Raw genomic sequence first — 23,687 nt, forward strand, 5'->3', positions numbered from 1 at the left:
ATGAAAGTTTTTATGACGTCCTTCTTGGACTTGGACACAGCTTTAGATGAAATCAACTAAAACATTACATCTCTCAAAATCTCAGCAGAGGATCAGTAAACACCTCTATAAACAGCATCAGCAGCTTCACTTATAATAATCTGTTTGTCTACCTCTTGGTCTATTAACTTTAATAAACTAGAATTACAAAAATTTAAACTCATTTTATATAAAACTTAAACTGTCAAGGGATTAATCGTGATTAATTGCATCAAAAATTATGTGTATACTCACTGTGTTTGTAAATATTGTGTATTTATAAATAAAAAATATGAAAAATATGAAAAAAATCTTTAAATACATATATTTATATATAATTTGTACTATATATAAATATTTAATTTCTAATAAGAAACATTTTCTCAAATATATACATAAGTGTGTTTTTATATAAAAATAAATATGCACAGTAAATATATTTATGGATGGATGTGATTCATCATGATTAATCTTTTGACACCACTAATAAAAACTAAACAGAAATGTGTTCACAATATAAAAACTTGAATAAAACTAGCTAAACCATTCATCAAACACACTGAAACTGATCTAAAATGTACAGCAAATTTAAAACAGTATCGAAATAAATAAAAACTTGAAACAACTATAATAATAACCATGGTAACCATGCCTAAACGGGTTTCATTTGCTAAGAGTTTCTCAAATATGTTTTTGCAGAGGGAAAAGGAGCAGGCCGAGATGAAGGAGCTTTATAAAACCATTGATCAGCAAAGCAAGACCATTAAGAGGTTCAACAGGGGTGAGTGTGGACATTATGAGCACTGAGCCCTTTCATTTCCTCACTTGTATTCAAATGCATGACATCATCTCAAAGGTCTGCTGTGCATCTGTGCATGTGCCTTCCAAGAAGATTAATGCTCCCCAGCAGCCCACTCACTACCGGCTGCACGTCAAAGTCCCTGATCAAATTATCTGTAAAAGATTCACCACAGGAAGTCCCTCTGTTCCAGCTGGGGGTGATGCACTTTGTTTTGACATCCTCTCAGCTCCCTCTTTGCTCATTTGCCTTATTACTCTGGCTGGAATATAGGAAACAGCTTCGCTCAGGTCATGTAATGCACCGACTTGGGCTGAACCTGTACTTCATATGCTCATCACAGTAAGTTTTAAGATAAAAAAGAACGAAATTGCTACTGTGTTGAATATAATACCTGCTATTTGCATAATTGTGATTATATACAAGTTGTATAATATACTGATGTGTCAAATCACACTGTTCATTAAGATTTTCATCCATTTCTATGTTGTACGAGCAAATAATATTGTGAGAGAAAAGAGACTACAACAAATAAATTATACTAAGTCTGTATAATTTATGATGAATAAATAATATTCATTCATTCATTTTCTTTTCAGCTTAGTTCCGTTATTCATCAGGGGTCGCCACAGTGGAATGAACCGGCAACTTATCCAGCATTTTTTTTTTTAAAAAAAAGCGGATGCCCTTCTAGCTGCAACCCAGCTCTGGGAAAACATAAATAACAAATAGTTAATAAATGATAACAAATTACACACAATTTGGTTCTACTTAATGACGTTTCGGTTAAAGCTGGCATTTCTTTCATATATAAAATACGATACAATTGTAATAATAAAAAGTGGTGTTTGTACAACTGTAATTTATTTGTGTCTATTTTAATTTATTCTATAATTTTAGTGACACTGAAAATCTTGATATATTTATAAGCCTTTATATATTCGAATATCTTGATTTAGTGCTCAAGAAACATTTTTGTCATTGTTAATGTTTTTTATAATTAAATACTTTATATATGTATTCATTAATTTTCCTTCAGCTTAGTCCCTTATTTATCAGGAGTCGCCCACAGCGGAATGAACCGCCAACGATATATATATATATATATATATATATATATATATATATATATATATATATATATATATATATATATATATATATATATATATATATATATAAAATAGGCAAAATAAATTATTATAATAAACTTGGAGAGTGGTATAAACTACAATTAATGTAATGTGTCTAGTGTCTAGTTTGGAATAATTGTACTTCATTTAATAAAACAATCATTAGTAAACGCAAAAATACTAAAAAAATAAAATAAATATTAAAACAATAAACTAATACATTTGTTTATCTCTTTAGTATCTATGGTGGCCACGACTGAGTATGAAAACATGAAGGAGCAGCTGGATTTGGAGCAGAGCCTCAGGCAGAAAGCAGAGACCTATGCACATGAGGTATAGGACAAATCATCTGTATTCACCCTTATCAACTCAGCTGACAGGTCAACTTCTGAAATATTGTGACCTGTTGACCTCACAATCCAACCAAAACACATGATACATGGATTTATTGACGAATGAATATGAATTCTCTATTGCTGTCTGTGTCACATTAGAATGTTTTGTTTTCTCAGTAGCTATAGAAGGAAAATGGATCTAAACATCTCAATGTTTCTCATGTTCATTTTCTTTTTCAGATGATGGTAAAGCAAAAAGAAGCAAACAGACAGAGCATGATCTTGCTCCAACAGGCAGATCCCAGCATTCAACTGCTCAAAGCTTTAGAAGATGTGGCCAATGTGACCAAAACATTAGAGGAAGAGAGAATGCAGCACCAGGAGAAGGTAGGCAAACCTTAAGAAATATTTATATTCACAAAACAGGAGTTTTAGGCTTAAAGCCTTTCGGATTGATAATACTACTAGACATATTTTGCCAAAGAAGCAAAATGAAAGAAAGATATTTCTGGTCATTCTGATACTGATGGCCTCTGTGCTGTCTGGAGCCATGTCATAAACCTAACAAACAGGCTATTAATGATTTAGTGTAGGCTACAACCAACAAACCAACCTTTTTTCCATTTGAAAAAATACAGTTATTAATAGTTCTTTTATAATATCAGTTTTTAAAACAGCCTACATAATCTACAAATTCAAAGATTTTCTTGATTTTTGTATAATGATAACTCCGCACCAAACAGAGGCTTTCATTTTACAGCTTATAAGTAATGTATGCAAATTAATGCAATATCATATGCGACCAACAAAATTTGTATACAAAAAGTCAACAAATGAGCTTTGAGGTTCATTGTCATTTTCTTTCATCACACGCAGCGCGCGCACACATGAACCGCGAGTGAGATGGAGGAAATAAGTCATAATCATGAGACAATCTTTAATCTAATCACTTTTATTAAAATGTTGACAAAGGTTTTGTGAAATAGTAATAACAGCGGAGCATTAATTAAATGCATATTTCCTGTTAAGCTATCGATTTAAAAACGTGATATTTTTTATTTGACGGAAGAAAAAAACATGATTGGACAAACAGCAGACCCTCAGCCTTCTCCACTGGTACAGCTCCATCTTCTGGTCCAAATGTCTTAAAAAGAAAGTGTTTGCAGGACTTTGCTTAAAACCCAGAAAAAAAAGAAAAAATAAGTGATAATGGCCTTGATTTCACTTCCCTGAGCAAACGTTTTACTGACTATAAGCAAGTACATGTTATCTTATTTTACACTAACATTAACCTAAAGGTCTACTAATGCTTGACTACAACTATGATGGCGAGTAGTGCACAGTAGTAAAAAGTAACATGTATTATTATTAGAATGCTCAAAAAATGAAGATTGCTGTTTGTTCAAACCACTAAATTAAAATTAGTTGAAATAACATAAAAAAATAACAAACAATTCTCGATGTTTTTGGGGACAACTTTAAAGTTTTATGTTAAATCCACTTTTTAAATCCACATTTGTAAAACTAGTAAATTAACGGAATTCCTTCATGTTGTTCCAACACAAATTGATTGTGTTTTGGAACCCACCTTTTTTTGCAGTGAATGTCTGTTAGGTGATCATCAAAATAGAGAAAGCCTTCAGTTTTACTAGCTTTTATAGGAAAAACAGGGAGAAATTTGAAACCTAATGGATTATCATGGATTACATGATAGAATTAGACAATGGAATTAAATTGAATTACCCCCTTTTCAGTTATTTAAATGCTGTAAGCTTGAGCTTTTCACAGGCATAAATCCTTTTCATAAATATTAATCCTCTAATTGTCGTTATTTCTGTAGATGTTTCCACAGATCTATTCACAATTCTCACATTATGTTGTCTGAATTCACTTGTAAGCATTTAGACACATACACTTAATACACAATTACACATGCACACATAGACCTTAACTATATAATATATTACTACAAGTTAACTATGTTTATATATTATAACTTTAACTGTTAAAAGCTATTAGTTATTTAACTAGTCAAAGTTATTAGTAACTAATAAAGTCATAGTAACTAATAACTATAACTTTCATGATTTTGATTGTAATGTAATAATGTGCACCTTTGTAAAGCTGCTATGAAACAATAATTATTGTGAAATGCTCTATACAAATAAACTGGGATTGAATTGAAATGAATAAATGATTTTATCTATAGTTTATTGATGTGTTTAGACAAAAAACATTTAAATGTTAATCTTGCAAACACATATCCAGGCATTCAATGAAGTTGGCTTTTTTTAAACAGTTGATTCAGGTATCTGATTGAAGTGATATACACTACCTGAGAAAAGTCTTGTTTCTTATACACAATTAGGCAATTTGATTACCCTTATTTTTTATTGACCTGAAATTCTATCAAAAATCCAGTTGTCTGACAGCAGTTAATCGCTGAATACATAAAAAAAATAAAAACTGGTGTTGATTATGTAAAACAAAAGAAAGTATAGCACAAAGCAGAAACACAAAATACACTGCCTGACAAACGTCTTGTTGTCGATCACAGTTTTAAGATCAACAAATATTAAATTGACTTCTAGTTGATCAAGTGGCTAAAAGTAGATTTTTCTGATGAATCATCTGTTGAACTGCATCCCAATCATCACAAATACTGCAGAAGACCTATTGGAACCTGCATCAACCCAAGATTCTCAGAGAAATCAGTTAAGTTTGGTGAAGGAAAAAATCATGGTTTGGGGTTACATTCAGTATGGGGCGTGCGTGTATCAGAGGGATGCTGAACGACAAAAATCCACATGAAGATTTATTAACAAAGAATGGTCAGGCAGGCAATGGTCACAGACAGGTGCAAACTGGAACATGCAAGGAAATCCGGAAGCGTTGTTAGGTAGCAGGCAGATGGTTGATGCTGGCGGCAGGCAGGATAAACATTAAAATAAAGCAAGGGTCAAAACATGGAGAGACTATACCTGGAAGCGCTTTGTAATGTTACAGGGTATGAAACCAACAAGATTCAGCAATGTGTGTGTGTGTTCAAGAGTTAAATAGTCTATGTAAGCAGTCCCGAACAGCTTCAGCTGTGTGTGTTTGCAATCATGGCAGATCAAGAACAGGTGTGTGTGTGTAAAGTGCATGAATGCATTTGTAGTTTAATAAAGTGACAGATACTGTATGTAGCTCATTAGCAATAGCATAGTCTGGATCGCTGGTTATTGTGACAATGCAGGAGATCTGCAGAGTGGATGGAAACATTGAGATATGTGCAAACCATAGGACAGGGCAAATTCTTCAGCAGGATATCACTCCTTCTCATACTTCAGCCTCCACATCAAAGTTCCTAAAAGCAAAGAAGGTCAAGGTGCTTCAGTATTGGCCAGCCCACTCACAATATATGAATATTATTGAGCATGTTTGGGGTAAGATGAAGGAGGAAGCATTAAAGATGAATCCAAAGAATCTTGATAGGTTCTGTAAGTCCTGCAAGAACGCTTTCTTTGCTGTTCCAGATGACCTTATTAATAAGTTATTTGAGTCACTGCAGAGCTGTTTGGATGCAGTCCTCCAAGCTCATGGGAGTCATACACAATATTAATTATTTTTCCATTGCACCATGACTTCATATTCTATAATGTAGACAAGACTTTTGTCTAAGCAAATTTAAACCTTAGTGTCCTAATAACATAATTAAAAATCAAGACAAGATCATATTTCATTTTGGTAAAATAAGCTTAATCTAGAGGCATTTGCCTTTCATTTAAGCCACTTATGATACCAAATGATCAACTAGAAGTCAAGTTATTATTTGTTGTTCTTAAAACTTGAAATGGTGACAAGACTTTTGTCAGGTAGTGTAGTAATGCAGCACAGTTTCTGTTGACTAAACTGCACTCATTCATTTTTCAATTCACGCATATGGTCTCATGGTAATACGATACAGTATTTTCACCAGGATCTCTTGTGGTTCCTGTTTTCTACATCTGTAGTCTCAGCAGTAGAGTGTGATACTTTACAAACCACATTAAATAACAAACATATGTGATTGGTTGGCTATCAACAAAACCACAACTATATTAAACCAACACAAATCTCAAAGCACCACAAGAGACATCTGGAACTGTCATGATCTGAGGATTCCTTCAGTATAGTAGATGAACTTCCAGATCTCCAGATACTTTTTGCACCTGCAATCTGAGCATATTGGACAAGCACGGAATCACTTAGAGGTGATAAAAATGCAATGGAAAAATTGCAACTGCAGGTTTACTTTACTGCTTTTGGTGGCAAATGGGATCTAGTGTTTGTGAATTGGTAGGTTTGATGTTTCATCAGTCAATATAGAGTCTGACCTACAATTCAAATCCAAAAACGTCACGTAATCAATAGACCATGCTAGCCAAGCCTTGTTTACAAGTCAGACTGTAAATATGATCCATTTCTGAACCAATGTCAGGACAACTTTGTTGCAGCCATTTGGGTTTTGTTTGAGTAAAAGTAGATTTCTGTCTTAACAAGTCATTTATAAAAAGTTGTTTATGGTTGTCCATGTTGGATTAATCGGATACTCCTGGGAACTTCATATTTATGGGTTGGAAAGTCATCATTATGACATTGCTTGTGTTTAAATCACTTGGGTGGGTACAAAAACTGCATAATGAATAATAAAGAATGTTCTCTAGGTGTTCTTTTCTGCTTTAAAAATAATAAATATATGTCAGTTGGGTATGGAAAATTACTTATAAAATTTATGAGCCTATTGGCATGTATAGCCTTCTTGTTTTATTTATAAATTCACCAAATTTTGATCAGTTTGACAGAAAACAAGACTTATGTCACATATAATTCTGCTTCTTAAAGATTGTATTGTGATTTGGGAATCTTTAGAAATTTTCATTGTAGAAAAACAAAAATGAGCTAGAACATCACTTTGTGTGATTTGATAGTTGGGGTGGCACGGTGGCTCAGTGGTTAGCACTGTTGCCTCACAGCAAGAAGGTCGCTGGTTTGAGTCCCGGCTGGGTCAGTTGACAATTCTGTGTGGGGTTTGCATGTTTTCCCTGTGTTGGCGTGTGTTTCCTCCGGGTGCTCCGGCTTCCCCTCACAGTCCAAAGACATGCGTTATAGGTGAATTGGATGAACTAAATTGGCTGTAGTGTGTGTAAATGTGAGAGTGTATGGGTGTACGGGTTGCAGGCATTTACTGTGTAAAGCATATCCTGCTTAAGTTGGCTGTTCAATCCGCTGTGGCGATCCCTGATTAATAAAGAGACTTAGCCAAAGGGAAATTAATGAATTTGAGAGATGTTTCCATATTCTAGTGTTCTGAAAAATATCCAAACCATAATTTCTCTAAATCTATTTAAAACTTAATGCAGATTTATTATATTTTCAACACAATGTGTGCTTTCTATAAAAAATTTAATTAAAAACTTTAAAACCATGAAAGGTCAAATAAATGTTACATTGATTTGGTTTTTTTTACAGCAAATATAACAAAAATAGTTTAACATACTGGAAAACATTTACACAGAGGCTACATTAACTTGCCAAGTTTTGTGACTACCCATTAGGCACACAACATCTTAAGATTTTAATATTGGTTAGATTAAGGATGGCAGCGTCTAATGACAATGTTATTTTGACATCCAATGATGACATAAAATGACAATGATATGTTGTGGTTTTTAGGTTGTGTTGGAAAGTGACCAAAATCCAGAGCTAACATCTTAATCCACCGTCATATTGATGTCAAATACTGACATTTATTCATCAGGAATGTCAACCAAAATATGATAATCATAGTGGTAACATGCATACAACATCAAGCTGTAACATCCTTCAGACATTATTATTTTGTTGTTATTAGGTTTGATGTTGGAAAGTAACTAAAATGCAGTGTGTAGCGCTGGACATTGACATCGGCCTGACGTTCAATTCTGACGTTAGCCTGATTTTTATTTCTAAACAAAATGCAACGTCCCACAACATTGGGGTACACATCTGACACCATGTTGATGTCCAGTGCCTGCTGGGTAGCCATGTGAAGCAAACATGAAATTAATCTTTTCAAAGTAAAAAAAAAGGTAAAAATCCCAAATGTAAATAAGATGCATATCCATGAAGTTGTTAAGGTGGCTGTAATATTGTTAACCAACAATAAACAAGACAAACATAATGGAGAGGCTGATTAGTCATGTTGGTGTAATGTTCACTTTCATCAGTTTATTCAGCAAATGCATTTTCATCATTGGTGTTTAACCATTTTTCACAAAAGTCCAGTGTTTTTCTCATACGATACTTCAAAATGTGCATTAAACAGGGTGATTGAAACTCAGCTAGTGACTCTTTCACAACTTTGAAATCCTGGAAAAAAGAGAAACCAATATGATACCTTGAAGCAACATTTAAATGCAACTCATAGGAATGTTCTTTCCGACATGATTTGAGCACACCATATTTGCATTTTTTACAGGTAAAGGCTCTAGAGACCGAACTGGAACAATGTGCTTTACGTAAGCAGCTGGTTCAACTGCAGAGACAACTGGAAATATTAGATGAAGAGAAGAAAGAGACAGAGGGACGACTACAAGAGGAAGAAAAGAAAAACACTATTTTGGAAGAGAAAGGTAAAACTAAGGATTTTTTTTATATAAGAACCAGATACTTAAACATCTACAACAGAGAATTAAAATATAACCTACAGCGATCCACCTAAGAGTAATATCCTGGCATCCTTTTGTGGTTTGTCACAGTTAAAGATCTGCAGGAGGCAAGGACAAGCTCTGACTCAGCATCAGGTCCCTCCCCCGGGACTGCTCCGCCCCCGGCCCCACCTCCCCAACCTCCTCCACCTCCCCCACCCCCTCCTCCTCCACCTCCCCCGCCTCCTCCATCCCGCTGCAACCCCCTCAGGTAACGCCCCATTTTACTGCACTGACGCCAAGCAGTCAGATTCACTCATTAAGAAGAATGTCATTCTTTATGCCAGCTGTAAACATCTAATTACATCTCTTTCATTATGGCAGCTCTCTCATTGCGATTATGAGGAAGTCTTCCAAGGGAGGTAAAGGAACTCCAAAACTAGAGCAGGCCCCAGGTGATTGTCCCCTATTGCCTACAGACAGAACAGTGTATTTTTATGCTGTTGCCCTATTATTGGCTCCCTGACAAACACAACGTTTTTTTATTCCCCCCCCCCCCCCCCCCCCCCCCCCCCGATGCAGTAAATGAAGCTGTGGATGATGTCAAAGTGAAAGCTGTCAATGAAATGATGGAAAGAATTAAACATGGGGTTGTTCTCAGGCCTGTGAAGAGTCAGGACACTAAGGTGAGTTGTGAAACGCAAAATTCTGAGTTTACTTGTTAACTTTAAGTGATGTTGAGCACGTTCCTAAAAGGTTAGTTAATAACAATTCTGCTATTAATTACTCAACCTCATGTTGTATCTCCTAAGACCTTCACTCTTGTTCGGAACACAAATTAAGATGTTTTAGAGTATTTAAATGTGAGAGCTCCCTCATCGTCTGTAGATAGTAATGGTCCGGAGATGTTCAAATTGCAGAAAAGGAAGTAAAGACATTGTAAAAATGTTCTCTGTCACTATATGCCAATAGCACATTAGCATTGTCCAATAGTGTTTGACCACAGAAGATCATGTGAGATGTTATTTTTCCAGTGGCAATATTTAAATTTGTGACAGACAACATCTGAGCTGGCGTGCGTTTTCGAAAACCATCGTTAGCCAACTAAGGTCGCAAGTTACATCGTTACAAACATAGTTTGTTGATTTAACGTTTCCCAAATCCATCGTTCCAACGAACATTCGCAAACTGTGTCGCAAACTTGTATGTTTGCAACTACCCCTCTGGAGCTGTAGTTTAAAAAAATAGTTCCTGGCTGTGTTTTTTTCCCAGTTATTCCCCTATGCCCTATTTATTTAGAACATTCTAACATTTAAACTTGGAATTATGTAAAAAAAAGCATTAAAGTCATAACTTTTAAGTGTCATTTTCTTTCAAAGTTACGCTTCAGATTTAGCGATCTTCATGTTTACAATTGTGCTTCTTACAAAGTGACTCTATAAACTATAGGAAAACTATAGGTGACCTATTATTTAAAAGCGGAATTTATGTTATGTCTCCAAAGCTTGTGAAAACAAAAAACACAGCATACGTTAATGCTTTAAATTTATTATTTATTAAGTATATGTACTGTATATGACATTGGCCTGTCTGTTAGAACATTTCTGCAGTGGTTTGCATGTGTCAAATTGTAAAAGTAGACTTTTATAAAAATAAAATAAATAAATAAACAATATCCTACTTAATAATAATAATAATAATAATAATAACAATCATCATCATCATTATTAATATTATTATTAAAGTAGGACTTTTTTTCATTTCCTAATAAATAATAAATATTAGATTTTATTTCTTAATAAATAGCCTTGTTATTTATTTATTTAAGTGATTAATATATGATTTTAGAATCGTGTTAGCTTTTGTAAGTGATTTTATGTTTTAGAATACAATATGTATCGTTCTCTGTAATATCTGAAACGCAAACATTAGTTTTACGTAATAATTAACATGGTTCAAACGATGGATCTGCAACAGAGAAACTGCGGTTTTGGGAAACACTCGTCACTACATCGTTCTTTTCCCAAACGATGCATCATACTATGATAGTTCAGCCACTAGTTACATCGTTATTTGGGAAACGCATCCCTGTATGGCACATGGAGACGGTGTTCATGTCAATGGTCTAAATGCACACAGACTTTTAATTTTCAGCCAGGCAGTCCAGAGGCTTCCAGTGAACTGTCTTTCCATTACAAAATTGTAGCGTTTAAGATCTGATTTCTTTTAAAATCAGTGATCTTCCCTGTCTGTCAGATATACGGTATGAAGTAGGTCTTAAATCGGACTAGAAGCACTGTATCAAATTCCATTTTCCCCCTGCCATGTCATTAAAATATGACAGTCTATTTTACTCCAGTATTTTCAATGGAATATCTGCGCTAGGCTATTGCTACTGACGGTGCTAGAGGTTACAACGATCTTTCATCTTGTTTTACGCTTGAACAACAAAATGAATGGTCAAGTCTATTTAACTGAATGGATTGTAATTACATTGCAACATCGATGCTGTAAAAACAACCTTGTGAAGTTGAAAATAGTCACTTTACACTCAAAAAATAAATATTTAGTTTTTTGCTTGTTCAATCTACTTAATTAAAATGAGCTGAAACAACACAATTCAAACAACACAACAAAACTTCATTTTCATTGGGACAACTTAATTTTTTTATGTTCAACGCACATAAATTTGTTAAGTTAACTTAATCAATTTGTTTTGGGACAACATGAATGAATTGTGTGAAACCCTGTATTTTTTACAGTGTAAGCTTTCACCGGAAGTTTATCGTTGGTTTTTAAACTCTAGCTGTGCATAGAACCCATTCTCCCAGAAATAACTTAATATCTTTTGAATAAAATGTAAATGTAGTTGTATCTGATTGATATACTCTGTTTTATATTGACTTATAGTTAGGTTAAGCGCTAGAAGCTAGATTATGTTCATAAAAAGTGAAATATAAATAAAACCGTTTTACTGTTTACTTCTCAGTAAACTCACATCTTAATAATGGCAAAAATGTTCTCTATTATGTAAATTAATTATAACAATAAAACTGCCAATGTCTTTCGCATCAGCATATCAACGCCGAAGGTTACTCATTTAAAGAAACGGAGGACCCTGTGTTGTGAAATCATGATAGAGGTTTACCCCTAGCATCAGAAGCATCAAAAAGGAACAAGAAGGGTTTGACTGAGTGTCAATATGTGACGAGTCAGGAGTGAGAATGTATTGGTTGTGCATGAAAGTCCCAGTAGAACAGCAATTTCAGAAATACTCAGACCTGGTCCTCTGACACTAGCAAACATGCACCATTCAAAATCCCTTATATCACCCTTCATTTAAATGTTAGTTTTGCACTGAATGAAGGTCTTTTGTGTTTTCTCTTTACCATCATCTGCTGCAGAGATTTGGCACAAAGGTATGTGAAATCGCAAATAACGTTCAGTGTATAACATCAGCGTTAAACTGCTCATGTTCCTTCATTCCAATCAAAGGAAATCCTTTTACACCTCAGCAGAATTTAAGTCAATATAAAGACCTTGCAGAAATGGTTCATTTTCACTCAGGAAGGGTCGAGTCATTAAAGTATTTTGTGTATAGACTTCTACACTATAGGCTGATGGGGGATCCATGTTGTTTAAGTTATTGATGGGCAAAGCAATCAAGATTTTCTTTAGGCTCAGGGGGGCTGTACAGTATAGCAGATCAATACAGTCCTGACTTTAGAGATTGTCTGCTAACCATTACACAGGCTTATTGTTTTTTTTTTTTTTTTTTTGTCTTTTAGGCATTGTCCATAGAAAATGTTTGCTGGTTTTAAGTCATTTTCAAAGTTGTTTTTTGATGATTTGTACTGCAAGTAATATTTTGGTGATCTGTTTCACCATCGTTTATACAATTATTTTGAATATATTTTTATTATTTTATTGTTTTATTTTTATTTTTATACTGTTTTTTAATATAACTGTTTTAGGTTAACAAATTAGGTTAATGAAGGTTTTTTCTATTATATTTAATTATTTATAGTGTTAATATTTTTGCTACAACTTTTATTTCATTATTTAGTTGATTTTTTTTTACTATTGTTTTTTTAAACATCTTCATTGTTTATCTTTGTTTTTTTATCATTATATTTTCAGCTTGATTTTAGATACCAACATTTTTTAAATGGTTTTAGTTAATGTCAATAAAAACAGTTATTATATCATGAAATGTTATTTGAGAAATATCTTGGGATTTCATCATATAAGGGAAACATGTTTCTGTTTCTGATCAACAGCTGCCAAGCCCTGTGACAGCAGCCGCAGCTGCAGCAGTGGAAGAGAAGCACCAGGAAAGTGCAATGGAGGAGCTGAAAGGCATTCTGGTGGGATTTCTTATTATCAGCTGCATGCCATTCAGTTTAGTTTTATTACAGGGTCATCCACTGATCCACAGACTGGTCCACTATCTGTTTGTATACAATACAGTCATGTAATAATTGATACAGTGCTCAGTATCAGCTGCACAAAAAATGCACAGTATACTATACTAGTATGCATTCTCTTAGAAATACTAGGATGCCAAAACAAAGCAATGAAACATTAATGAACATCATATTCTGTTCTGTCTGAACCATTAGGAGACAGTGAAGAAGAGTCCTAGCCGTGGCTTCCAGGAAGTAGCTCATGTTAAAAAGGACAGTGAACTGGAAGTAATTCTGAGGAGGAGACGCAAACAGGCCTGTGATACTGGCGCAGAAGGCAAGGCAATAATCGCTATCTTTCAAGAACACACAAAAGAGTTTAAAAATCTTTATTTGCTATTGTAACAGGAAGTGTGTGGAAAAAGGGAAATGAAAAAGGAATGAAAAATAAAGTATAGAACCTAAGAAATGATGGCATTATACTGACATTCACTAACAAATCACATTAAATAAAAGCTTCAACCCTAGATAAATGCATTTAAAACAAAACTGAATCCAGAGAGTCGTTGAATCTGTAAATGTCTGAAAATGTTTTATGTAAATGTACAGTCTTTTTTGGAAGTCTACTGTTCAAATCTTTTTTAATCTATTAATTTTTTTATCATTTTGAAAATCTCTCATCTGTTGCTGTGTAGATAATGGGCAGCTGAGTAAAGTCTCCTCCTCGAACAGTCTAAACGGCCGACACAGTTCTGACTCTGGCAAAGACACAGAAGGACCAAGCAGCAGCTCTCTGTCTGGCAGTGAACGAGGATCAAGAACTAGCTCAGACTCGGGTCGAGAGCCAGCAGTGGTGCAACAGAGCTCAGATTCTGGCATGGAGTCCAAAGGAGCCGCTCAGACAGACAGTGACTGCAGATCCCTCACAGAGAAAGAGCCCATTGAGCCGATCACCAACGGGTGCTGTTCGGGGTAAGGTTACACTCTCACAGCTCAGTTCTATAGCCCAGTCACACAATAAATACGTTGAAGGATCGTTTACATAACGTTTTGAGCCAAAATGTTAAACTTTTAATACATTGTGCCTTTTAGTTTATATTAAAACATAATTTTTTGACTGAAATTGCATGAATCTGAAAATGGGTTACATTGTGCAAGTTTTTAAAAAGAACAATTGTTGTGTTGGTGTAAACACCTGAACACGAGAGTCTATGAAAACAATGACGTCATCCACTTGCATGTGTTAAAAATAAAATAAAATGAAGAGAGAACCCAGTCCAGGAGACTTGAACTCGCTGAAGAATTCCTTTATTGAGACGGGTTGGTTACTCTGCAGTCATACAGCATTTTCAAGAAGTCAGCGAGTCTGCAAGAGCCTACTGGAGTCTGAAAGTTTTTCACAAGTCTAAAATGAGACTGTAATATGTTTTAGGAGGAAACAAAAGCATGTAAATGAAGTGTTGTTGTAAGTAGGGTAAATTTCTCATCTGATCCCTTGATTTCTTCCCTGATCTCATCAGCATATTAGTAGCATGAAAACAAAGCGTGCAAATGAAGTAGTGCAGTCCTGCTACTTGATCAGCTTAAAAGTATCACCCAAAGGCAAAGGAGGGTTGTTGAGACCATGCCTTTAGCATTTGCATCAATTTGACTCAGTCCGTGCTCATGAAAACAAAGGTTTAATGTCCCTCATAGCTGGGTTGTTACAGTTTCGATTGAAATGATATAATTAAAAAACTAAGAATATTACGTTTTAATCATATGTAGCTCATTGTTAATTTGGAACTAGATTATATACATTTATTTTCCGCACATGATACGTGTTTAGAGAGGTGTTGATTAAAGGCAAGCATGAACAAACACAAAACAATGGCATGTATATGTAACTCAACAGTCCTACTGCACCCAACCTGGTCTGAGCTGGGATCTAACCAGCAATTCTTTGCATGGGGGTCGGTTACTCTAACAAGGAGGCTAAAGGCCTCTAGAGCAGTGGTTCTCAAAGTGAGGGTCGGGACCCCCTAGGGGGTCACGGGACAATGACAAGGGGTCGCTTGGTGATATCCAAAACTCAAATAAATTTTATTAAACTATTAGAATTACCATATTTTATTCATAATCGACAGAATATAGTTAATAGTTGCATTAAAGAAACAACAACATAAAAATAACAATCAGCCATCAGCCTTTAATTTTAAAAGCAAAATGTAATTAAATCCATAAATGACTTTAAAAAACATTATATGGCTAATAGACTGTTGCATTTTTGTGTTGTCAGTAAGCTCATGTTTATATTTGCCTATAGTTGTGTCTGCAACATTTACATATTTACAGTACAACCACCTTAAAAAATGGGGGTCGCGAGCCACTGATATGATTATTTTTGGGGTCGCGGGCTGAAAGGTTTGGGAACCCCTGCTCTAGAGCATCTCTTGGGATCAGAGGAGTGAAGTTTACCTGCATAGCACTTCTCTAGCAGGCCTTCGTTACATATACTGGCAAATACCAATGGCAATTACGTGGCATATGTATCAACATTTTGAATGTGTAAACGCAGGTCATTTTGAAAACATTTCTAAACCTGTTTGTTTAAATTCAGATCTTTTAGAATTAGTTTATAAACATTATTTCTTTGTTTTAGTTCTGAAGTTTAAAGAAAAGCTAACAGATATATCATAACACTTTAACATTCCCCCCTTTCAGACATTGTGCCATTTTGTTGACTGTTGCTTTAAATTTAAATGAGAGTGTGCTCTTTTCAAAAGAGGGCGGAGCTACAAACACCTATGCATCAGCATAGCAGCAGATTCAAAACAGGACTAATGTTATCTCTGTAAAAAACTGAAAAATATCAAAAGAAATGTCTCAGAAGAAGGCAGTCTATGGAGACTACAATGTTCCTTTGTGCATCCTAAAACACCACATTTATAATCCTCTTAATCGCTGACATTATATTTATGAAAACTCTATTGATGGGCTGCTTCTCACTCAAGCTGTTAATGCTAATGAAGAAGAAATCATCACTTATAGGCGAGGTTTTCCCCCTTTGATGACACATAAAAAGGGAGAATGTCAGTTGTTTCTGCAGACTCTTTTTATCAAGTGAAATAATTTTATTTTTACCATTAGAGGCTGAATATATTTGTACAGTTTCCACACAACTGTTTAAACCCCTTATAAAAGTGATTTTTGCATAATAAGTCCCCTTTAAAGAGAAAAAGCAATATCTTATAAGTCTACTCTAAGCGATATATACAACCAGACAAATTTTGTAATACATTTTTCTTATATTTCATCAGTGAAGGTCAAGATGGTGATCCTGAAAAGTGGACGGGGCCTAATGGGATTGGCCATTCAGTTGCACACGGAGACCTGCAAACCACCATCAGCTCGTCTGCACAAAGCCCCAATGCAGCAAACAGTAGCACAGACGCCGAGTGTTAACGGCAAGTGGCGCTGCAAGGACAGCTGCATTATTTGCACAAAACCATGCTTTCTACATTTGTTCATTTCAAATTTAAAACCAACTTCTCATATTGTAAATGAATATAGAAAGATCATTTCATCATTTGCAGCTTGATCACAGTTGAAAAGAAAAAAACATCTTACCAGGCAACACATTTTTCCTTTCACTGTACAATACTGTATCTGCCTTTAACCAATAAACACAGGTTGTTTAGATGTTAGGGACATCTGTCATACACTTCAGAATAATCCAGCACAATAGTTGCTATTAGATTCATCGTTGTATTTTCAAAAGAATGCAAACAAAGACATTTTAAATATTATAGATTATTTCTGTGCCACTAGCAACAGCGTTTACTCTGAACAATATTGGTAGAAAACAATCCATTTACTGCAAAAAATGCTTTACTTAGATTTTTCATCTTGCTTCTAGTCCAAATATCTAAAAAAAAAAATAATTATTAGGCATTTTCTAGACAAGCAAAAAATATTGTTTTGCTTTAAGAAATAATATGCCAACATTAGGTGAGTTTTTCCTTAAAAGAAGCTTAACAATCTTCCAATGGGATAAGGAAAATAATCAAGTTTTTTGCTTTTTTCAGTTTATTCATGATAATTAGCATTATTAGAATATTATTAGTAATATATGCATCACCTTATGGGGCAATGGGAAGTATATTTGGATTTAACTCAGTTTTTTGAGAACACTTCGTTATTATTGTTTATTTATTCGTTTGCTGGAAATAAGAACTGAGATTAGAAATACTTTGAAAACAAATCTTTGCGCTTAACAAATGAAATTGAATATATAGGCTAATGGATGTCTTCTGTAGAGTGAGTTTCCACCATTTCTTTATCCAAGAAAGTAAAGGAGTAAAGTAAAGAGTGAAAGTAAAGTAAAGAGAAAGTAAAGAGGCCAAATGGAGGAGGTTCGTTCTTTATCTTCACATAGATGGTCTGTTTAATGGTTTTCTTGGGGTTGAAACGTTCAGTTTTTTTACTTACATAGTCCGCCTTATAAATAGCAAATGCACCATGGCGTGATGCAACTGACTCTTAAAGGGAATGGGAGATGAGACTCTGATTGGTTTAATGCACATTATGCTCAAAACGCACCCATAATTCATTAAGAGAATAAGCACAACTTTGTTAGACCATGTGTCGGGGCGCAAATCATATTTTTCCATCCTTAAAATAGCAAAAGTGGATTTCAAACACTCTTAATGCTTTTGCTGCATGCTCTTTAGACTTTGCACCTAGATCGTTAAAATAGAGCTCAACATGTTTTGCTTGTCTAGCGAAAGCTTCTTGATTTAAAAATGTTTAGATATTTGGACTAGAAACAAGACAACAAATCTAAGTATAAGAAAAGCATTCTTTGCAGTAATAGCCTTCACATTATCTCTGTTCATTTGAAACAATGATATACACAATTTAAGATTTGAAAGATCTCATTTTGTTTATGTTTTATGAAAAATTGCTCTCACATTGGCAATAACAACACTATTTTATTTACATAAAGATTCCGATTTGACCAATGGCAGATGTTGCTGGTAGTACAGAATATACTTCACAGTCAATGCAAAGCAGCAAAACAATCCCTAATGAATCACTGCACTGCACATCATGGCACCTTTGCTGTTATAGAACAAAAAAAAAGTGAGGACTAGACTATCCAAATTAATCAAGGGATGCAATTATAAGCCATGCAAGCGATTCTTACCTCACAGAGGAACTGTGGTGGTCTGTTCTGTCTACCTCTCAAGACCCACTGACCTCTTGGGGATCTGTAATCGTACATCCTAGACATTAGGAAAATGAATACCATCAAATCACGGAGGGCTACACACCGATGTCTTCCACTCGTTTTGCACTGCATGAATGCACTGTACGAAAGTTTGGCTTTGGTTGACAGTTGCATCTTGATTTGATCTGCTCACTAACTCTGAGCTGTTCCAATGCAATATCATCTGCGAATTGTAATATCGTGCAGGATCAGGCTGCCTTTAATTACTGCAAATATTTGCCTTGTGATTCTAAGTGGATCAAGTATGATGTGGTTAATATATTTATGAGACAGTTGGGTTCTGGCCATTTCAGTTGTCCAGTGCTTATTGCTCAGCTAAAAGGGAACATTCTCAGAACGTTGGCTGATGTTGTGGATAGACAGATATAAACAAACATCTAGTAATGTTATTAGAATGTTAGTTAAAAGTTATTAGTACTGCATCCGAAATCGCATACTGCTCGTTTAGGTACTGTAATTAATATTCAGCGTACTTTATTATACACTGAATATTAACGTACTTTAAACATAATTTATTGTGACTGTTAGAAAAGTATGTTTTATATTGTATAAATATGAGAAGTTTGAATATAATTTAGATATACTACATCCTCCTTGTTGTTATTATAACCATCTGCATCAGTTGCATTCATACATTTTCTTAGAATATTTATAGAATTCAGATGTACTTGGCTCACTTAATGTTTTTTTTTTTTTTTTTTTTTGCACACTAGACATTAGGAAAATATGCGATTTCGGATGCACTCTAGGTCTTTATTATTGCTAGCACAAAATAAATGTTATTTGTACATCATTCATGGAAGGTTTTTAGTTGGATGTTCATTCAACATTTTCCCAGAGTGTTTGCAAAATTACAAATAACAGATTGTTCCCTAAATGGTTTTTCTAACATTTCTATAACAAAAAAACATGTTCAATTTGAAAAAATATGACATTTGGAACATTGTAGGTATGTTTTTAATGCACTTAGTATGAACATTAAGTGAATTAATACCAAATGTACACTGAGTTGTTTCAACCGAAACTTTGGTCAAACCTAGGCAAATCCAAAAAATTATTATTTATTATTTTTCTTTTCATTTTTATTATTATACCTTACACTTTTTTGGGTGGCAAGGTGGCTAAGTGTTTAGCATTGTCACCTCACAGCAAGAAGCTTGCTGGTTCGAGTCCCGGGTGGACCACTGGGCGTTTCTGTGTGGAGTTTGCATGTTCTTCCTGTGTTAGCGTGGGTTTCTTCCAGGTGCTCCGGTTTCCCACACAGTCTAAAGACATGCTATAAGTCAATTGGATTAACTAAATTGGCCATAGTGTGTGAATGTGAGAGTGTATGGGTGTTTTCCAGTACTGTGTTGCAATTGGAAGGGTTTCTGTAAAACATACAGTTGCCAATCAATTCCACTGTGGCAACCCCTGATAAATAATGGACTAAGCCAAAGGAAAACAAATGAATGAACGAATTAACTTACATTTTTAACCCCGTGATTGGACTTGTCCATATTTTAGCCACAGTTTGCTTGAAACAACTCAGCATTTTATATATTTGCTACACTGAAGCGGATCAAGCAAACTAAGAGAACCAAACTAAAAGTGCAAACACTCTCAGAAGTCAAGTTTTTAGACCTTAATGGGAACATAAGCAAAACGTTCTTCAAATATACTATTTATTAGCCGGGCGGTCTGACATCTTGCTATTGGACAACTGCAATAATATTTGACATGGCCCAATGTTGGATTGCAAATTCTGAATTATTTATGATTGCAATTTTGTATCTAGTAGAGTCAGAAACGCTGAGTTGTTTTATTACATATTCTTGTTTTCACACTGTCGTCACTAAAGATTCTTATAATTCACATTGACGTGATCTTTTTTATGTAGGAGACTGCTTTACATTGCTCCTTAATTTCCCACCACCTCTGGAATGTGTTTTGGCCTTACTGTTTGCACCACTTCTTCCTTTTCAGCCTTATTGGAGTGTTGGCTTGATTTTGTATAAGAACTTTGTGATTGAGGCGATTGATCTGACTTGTGGTTTTGAAAATGAGTGTGTTTTGAAGGTTAAACTGAGTGTACCTGTTTTTATTTGAATTGACTGAATTCTCCCTCTTCAATATACCTTTTAAACTGAATAAACTTATGACGAAATACAGACTGTCCTCCCTATACCTCTTTTTATTTATAGTTTTTGAATGAATATCAGCACCACAGTTACACTTACAATAGACAAATTTTGTATGTAAATTGTATGGAGCCAGATCAATCTCAAAAACAATACATTTACAAAATATAATTCATGCATCCACAACACTTTCCCAGTGTTGGGTTGCGGCTGGAAGGGCATCCGCTGCATAAAACAGGTGCTGGATAAGTTGGAGGTTCATTCCGCTGAGGTAACCCCTGGTTAATGAAGAAAAAAAAAATTCAATTAAAGAAAATGAATGAATGAATGAATGAATGAATGAATGAATGAATGAATGAATGAATGACATCCACAACACAAGTCACATTTCTGCAATTTAATTTGCAAGTTCAAAACACAAATCGTAAAGACACAAATCCAATTCGTAGATTCAAAACACGATTCAAAAATGCACAAATACCATTCGTAAATTCAAAATGCAATTAAAAAATAAATAAATCAAATTTGTAAATTCAAAACACAATTAATAAATACACAAATCCAAGTCGTAATTCAAAACACGATTCAAAAATGCACAAATCCAATTCGTAAATTCAAACCACGATTAATAAATACACAAATCCAATTCATAAATTTAAAGCACGATTGACAAAAATAAACATGCAGTTAATTTAATGAAAATATTTATAATTCTTACTTGTTATTTTTCAAATTGTGTGTTGTATTTATGAATTGTGTTTTGAATTTACAAACTGAATTTTGTAAAATTGAATTGTGCTGTGCATGCATGAGTCTTATTTAGTTAACATATTATTTTTGAGACAGATCTGGCTCCATAAAATTGTGCTCAATATTTTCATTAATTATTTTTTTTCTGGAATCTCTCAGTAGTTTGTATAGTAAAAGGGGCATTGGTTCAATTTAACATTGTGCGGTAAAAACAAAAGAGTGCAAAACATTACAAAGAGCGCACTGAAGTATACATGAGGACATTAGCAGGTAATGCAACTAGATCTGCTTGTGGGAAACAGAACCTGCATGTGCACCAGCAGAGAGGAAAAGGAGAATACAGCGTAATCTCACTAAATAATGGCTTTATGATGATCAGATTTCTGCAATGAGAAACTGATGACATTTGTTTGTTCCATGGTCAAAATATAATCATAGACTCACTTGTCACTTGAGGTGCCTGTTCTCCCTGTGTTGACGTGGGTTTCTTCCGGGTGCTCCAGTTTCCCCCACAGTCCAGACATGCGGTACAGGTTTGTATGGCCGTTGTATATGTAGTGTGTGAATACAAAAGTGTATGGGTGTTTTCCAGTACTGGATTGCAGCTGGGAGGACATCCACTGTGTAAAACATAGGCTATGCTGGATAAGTTGGTGGTTCATTCTGATGTGGTGACCCCTGATAAATAATGAACAGCATTCTAACAAGTATGACACTTCATTGAAGTTTGAAAAGTCATCCATCTGTATTTGTAAAATATTTATTGGAGATAAATAGACGAAAGAAGCCAACCTCCACAACCTCATCCACTTCGACTTCTCCCTCACCGAAGTGCACTGGATATTATTAGGAGGATGGAGCTCCGCCGTGTGGTCAGTGGGAGTCAGCGCTGTACGTGGATTGACCATGGACTCTGCCCGCGAACTGATGTCCTCTTTACCAAAAACACTGATGACAAAACTACTTACACAAAGTACACAGAAAATAAACTTTATTTTTATATGTAGCTACTCCTGACTTTCTAAAGTTCCTACAACCATCCAAAGTAGCCTACCACAGTGACCTGACTTTGAGTTCTTCCATTACACGAGAAGACAATTTAACAAACAACATAAAACACAGTAGGCCACTGACTGAAGTTTAAATGATCTGATTTATAAATGAGGCTTTTGGCTTAAATTATATATAGCTCATATTCCATGATTTTGACATTTGACAGTTTTGACATTTTTATTTATCTCAATGTTTTCAAAGCTTTTTGCCTATAGCCTAGCCTAGTTTACTTAGATTTGGTAGACCTATGATTGTACTTCACACTTATATGAACTTTTGGCATAATACAAACCTTTTGTTTCATTTTTATGAGATATAATATAATTTTGACCTTCTCTTAATTGACCATTATTTGATTTAGGATTTTCATCTCACAATGTTTACCCCATCATTTCAACTTATTTATCACATTCATAACAAATTAGCACATTTTCATATTTTGTCATTTTTTTAACCTAATAGCAATTTTTACAAAAAAAAATAATAAAATTTCTTCACTGTTAACTGTTTATCTCATAATGTTTACTTTTGTGATTTTTTTTTCATTTTATATCATCATTTTAAATTTAAGATTTGTATCCCTAGTGAAACTGCTGATCATATATTTGTTTTTTATTTGCCCTCATGCACAATGCTTTTGGATTGAACTTTTTTTTGGTTATTCATTGCAAAATACTAATTCGTGTTATCTTTTAAGGATATCCTGTTGGGTTTTTTCAATATTCCCGATAATAAAAGTAAGGAGTGTTTCATAATTAATCTCCTTTTAATCCTTGCTAAATTCCATATACACAGCTGTAAATTCTCTCACTCTAGGCTATATTTTGTTTTAATATTTTTGAAAAGGAACTTCAACAGTACATTAAAACTATTGCTTCCTTAAAACACATGATTTTATAATATGTGTTGTTTGTTTTTTAGTAAATTTTTTCCCTTGTATGTGCTTATTTGATGTTTTACTTCTCTGTAAAACTCATGTGCTCTCTTTGTAACAAATGTATGATGATGTTATTGTTACCCTGACAATAATAAAACTAAAAAAAGAAAAGAAAGTTATTTGTATCAGACTTTTTTAAACAATATTATGTAATTGCACTCCCGTACACTAGGTGTCGGTAAGTAACGCAATGCCACAGATTAAGCTTAAATAC

The 23,687-nt window shown here is 34.4% G+C and overlaps 1 protein-coding gene and 1 long non-coding RNA gene across 12 annotated transcripts in view; one reads left to right on the forward strand and one right to left on the reverse strand.

Moving 5' to 3' along the window:
- Window positions 1-20,763, forward strand: part of shtn3 (shootin 3) — a 50,142-nt gene extending 29,379 nt beyond the window's left edge. For 8 of the 11 annotated variants that reach the window (XM_087281491.1, XM_087281499.1, XM_087281493.1 and 5 more), the window contains 11 exons: window positions 718-799; window positions 2,189-2,283; window positions 2,526-2,672; window positions 8,767-8,920; window positions 9,047-9,206; window positions 9,320-9,390; window positions 9,518-9,621; window positions 13,216-13,302; window positions 13,558-13,678; window positions 14,037-14,313; window positions 16,641-20,763. In XM_087281491.1, coding sequence (XP_087137617.1) covers window positions 718-799; window positions 2,189-2,283; window positions 2,526-2,672; window positions 8,767-8,920; window positions 9,047-9,206; window positions 9,320-9,390; window positions 9,518-9,621; window positions 13,216-13,302; window positions 13,558-13,678; window positions 14,037-14,313; window positions 16,641-16,785 — 1,443 coding nt within the window. In that variant the 3' untranslated portion in view covers window positions 16,786-20,763. Of the gene's footprint in view, window positions 1-717; window positions 800-2,188; window positions 2,284-2,525; window positions 2,673-8,766; window positions 8,921-9,046; window positions 9,207-9,319; window positions 9,391-9,517; window positions 9,636-12,339; window positions 12,355-13,215; window positions 13,303-13,557; window positions 13,679-14,036; window positions 14,314-16,640 lie in introns of all 11 variants that reach the window. The other 3 variants (XM_087281492.1, XM_087281495.1, XR_015507494.1) reach the window with 2 other exon arrangements.
- LOC141377523 (uncharacterized) lies at window positions 19,291-23,128 on the reverse strand. Its single transcript, XR_015507504.1, has 3 exons — window positions 22,276-23,128; window positions 21,928-22,161; window positions 19,291-21,011 (listed from the first exon to the last, which is right to left on the reverse strand). It is a non-coding gene; the product is annotated as an uncharacterized LOC141377523 (long non-coding RNA).
- Window positions 23,129-23,687: the final 559 nt, after the last annotated feature.

The sequence above is a fragment of the Danio rerio genome, chromosome 14 (genome assembly GCF_052040795.2).
Source record: "Danio rerio strain M-AB ecotype USA chromosome 14, GRCz13ab, whole genome shotgun sequence".
Lineage (NCBI taxonomy): Eukaryota > Metazoa > Chordata > Actinopteri > Cypriniformes > Danionidae > Danio > Danio rerio.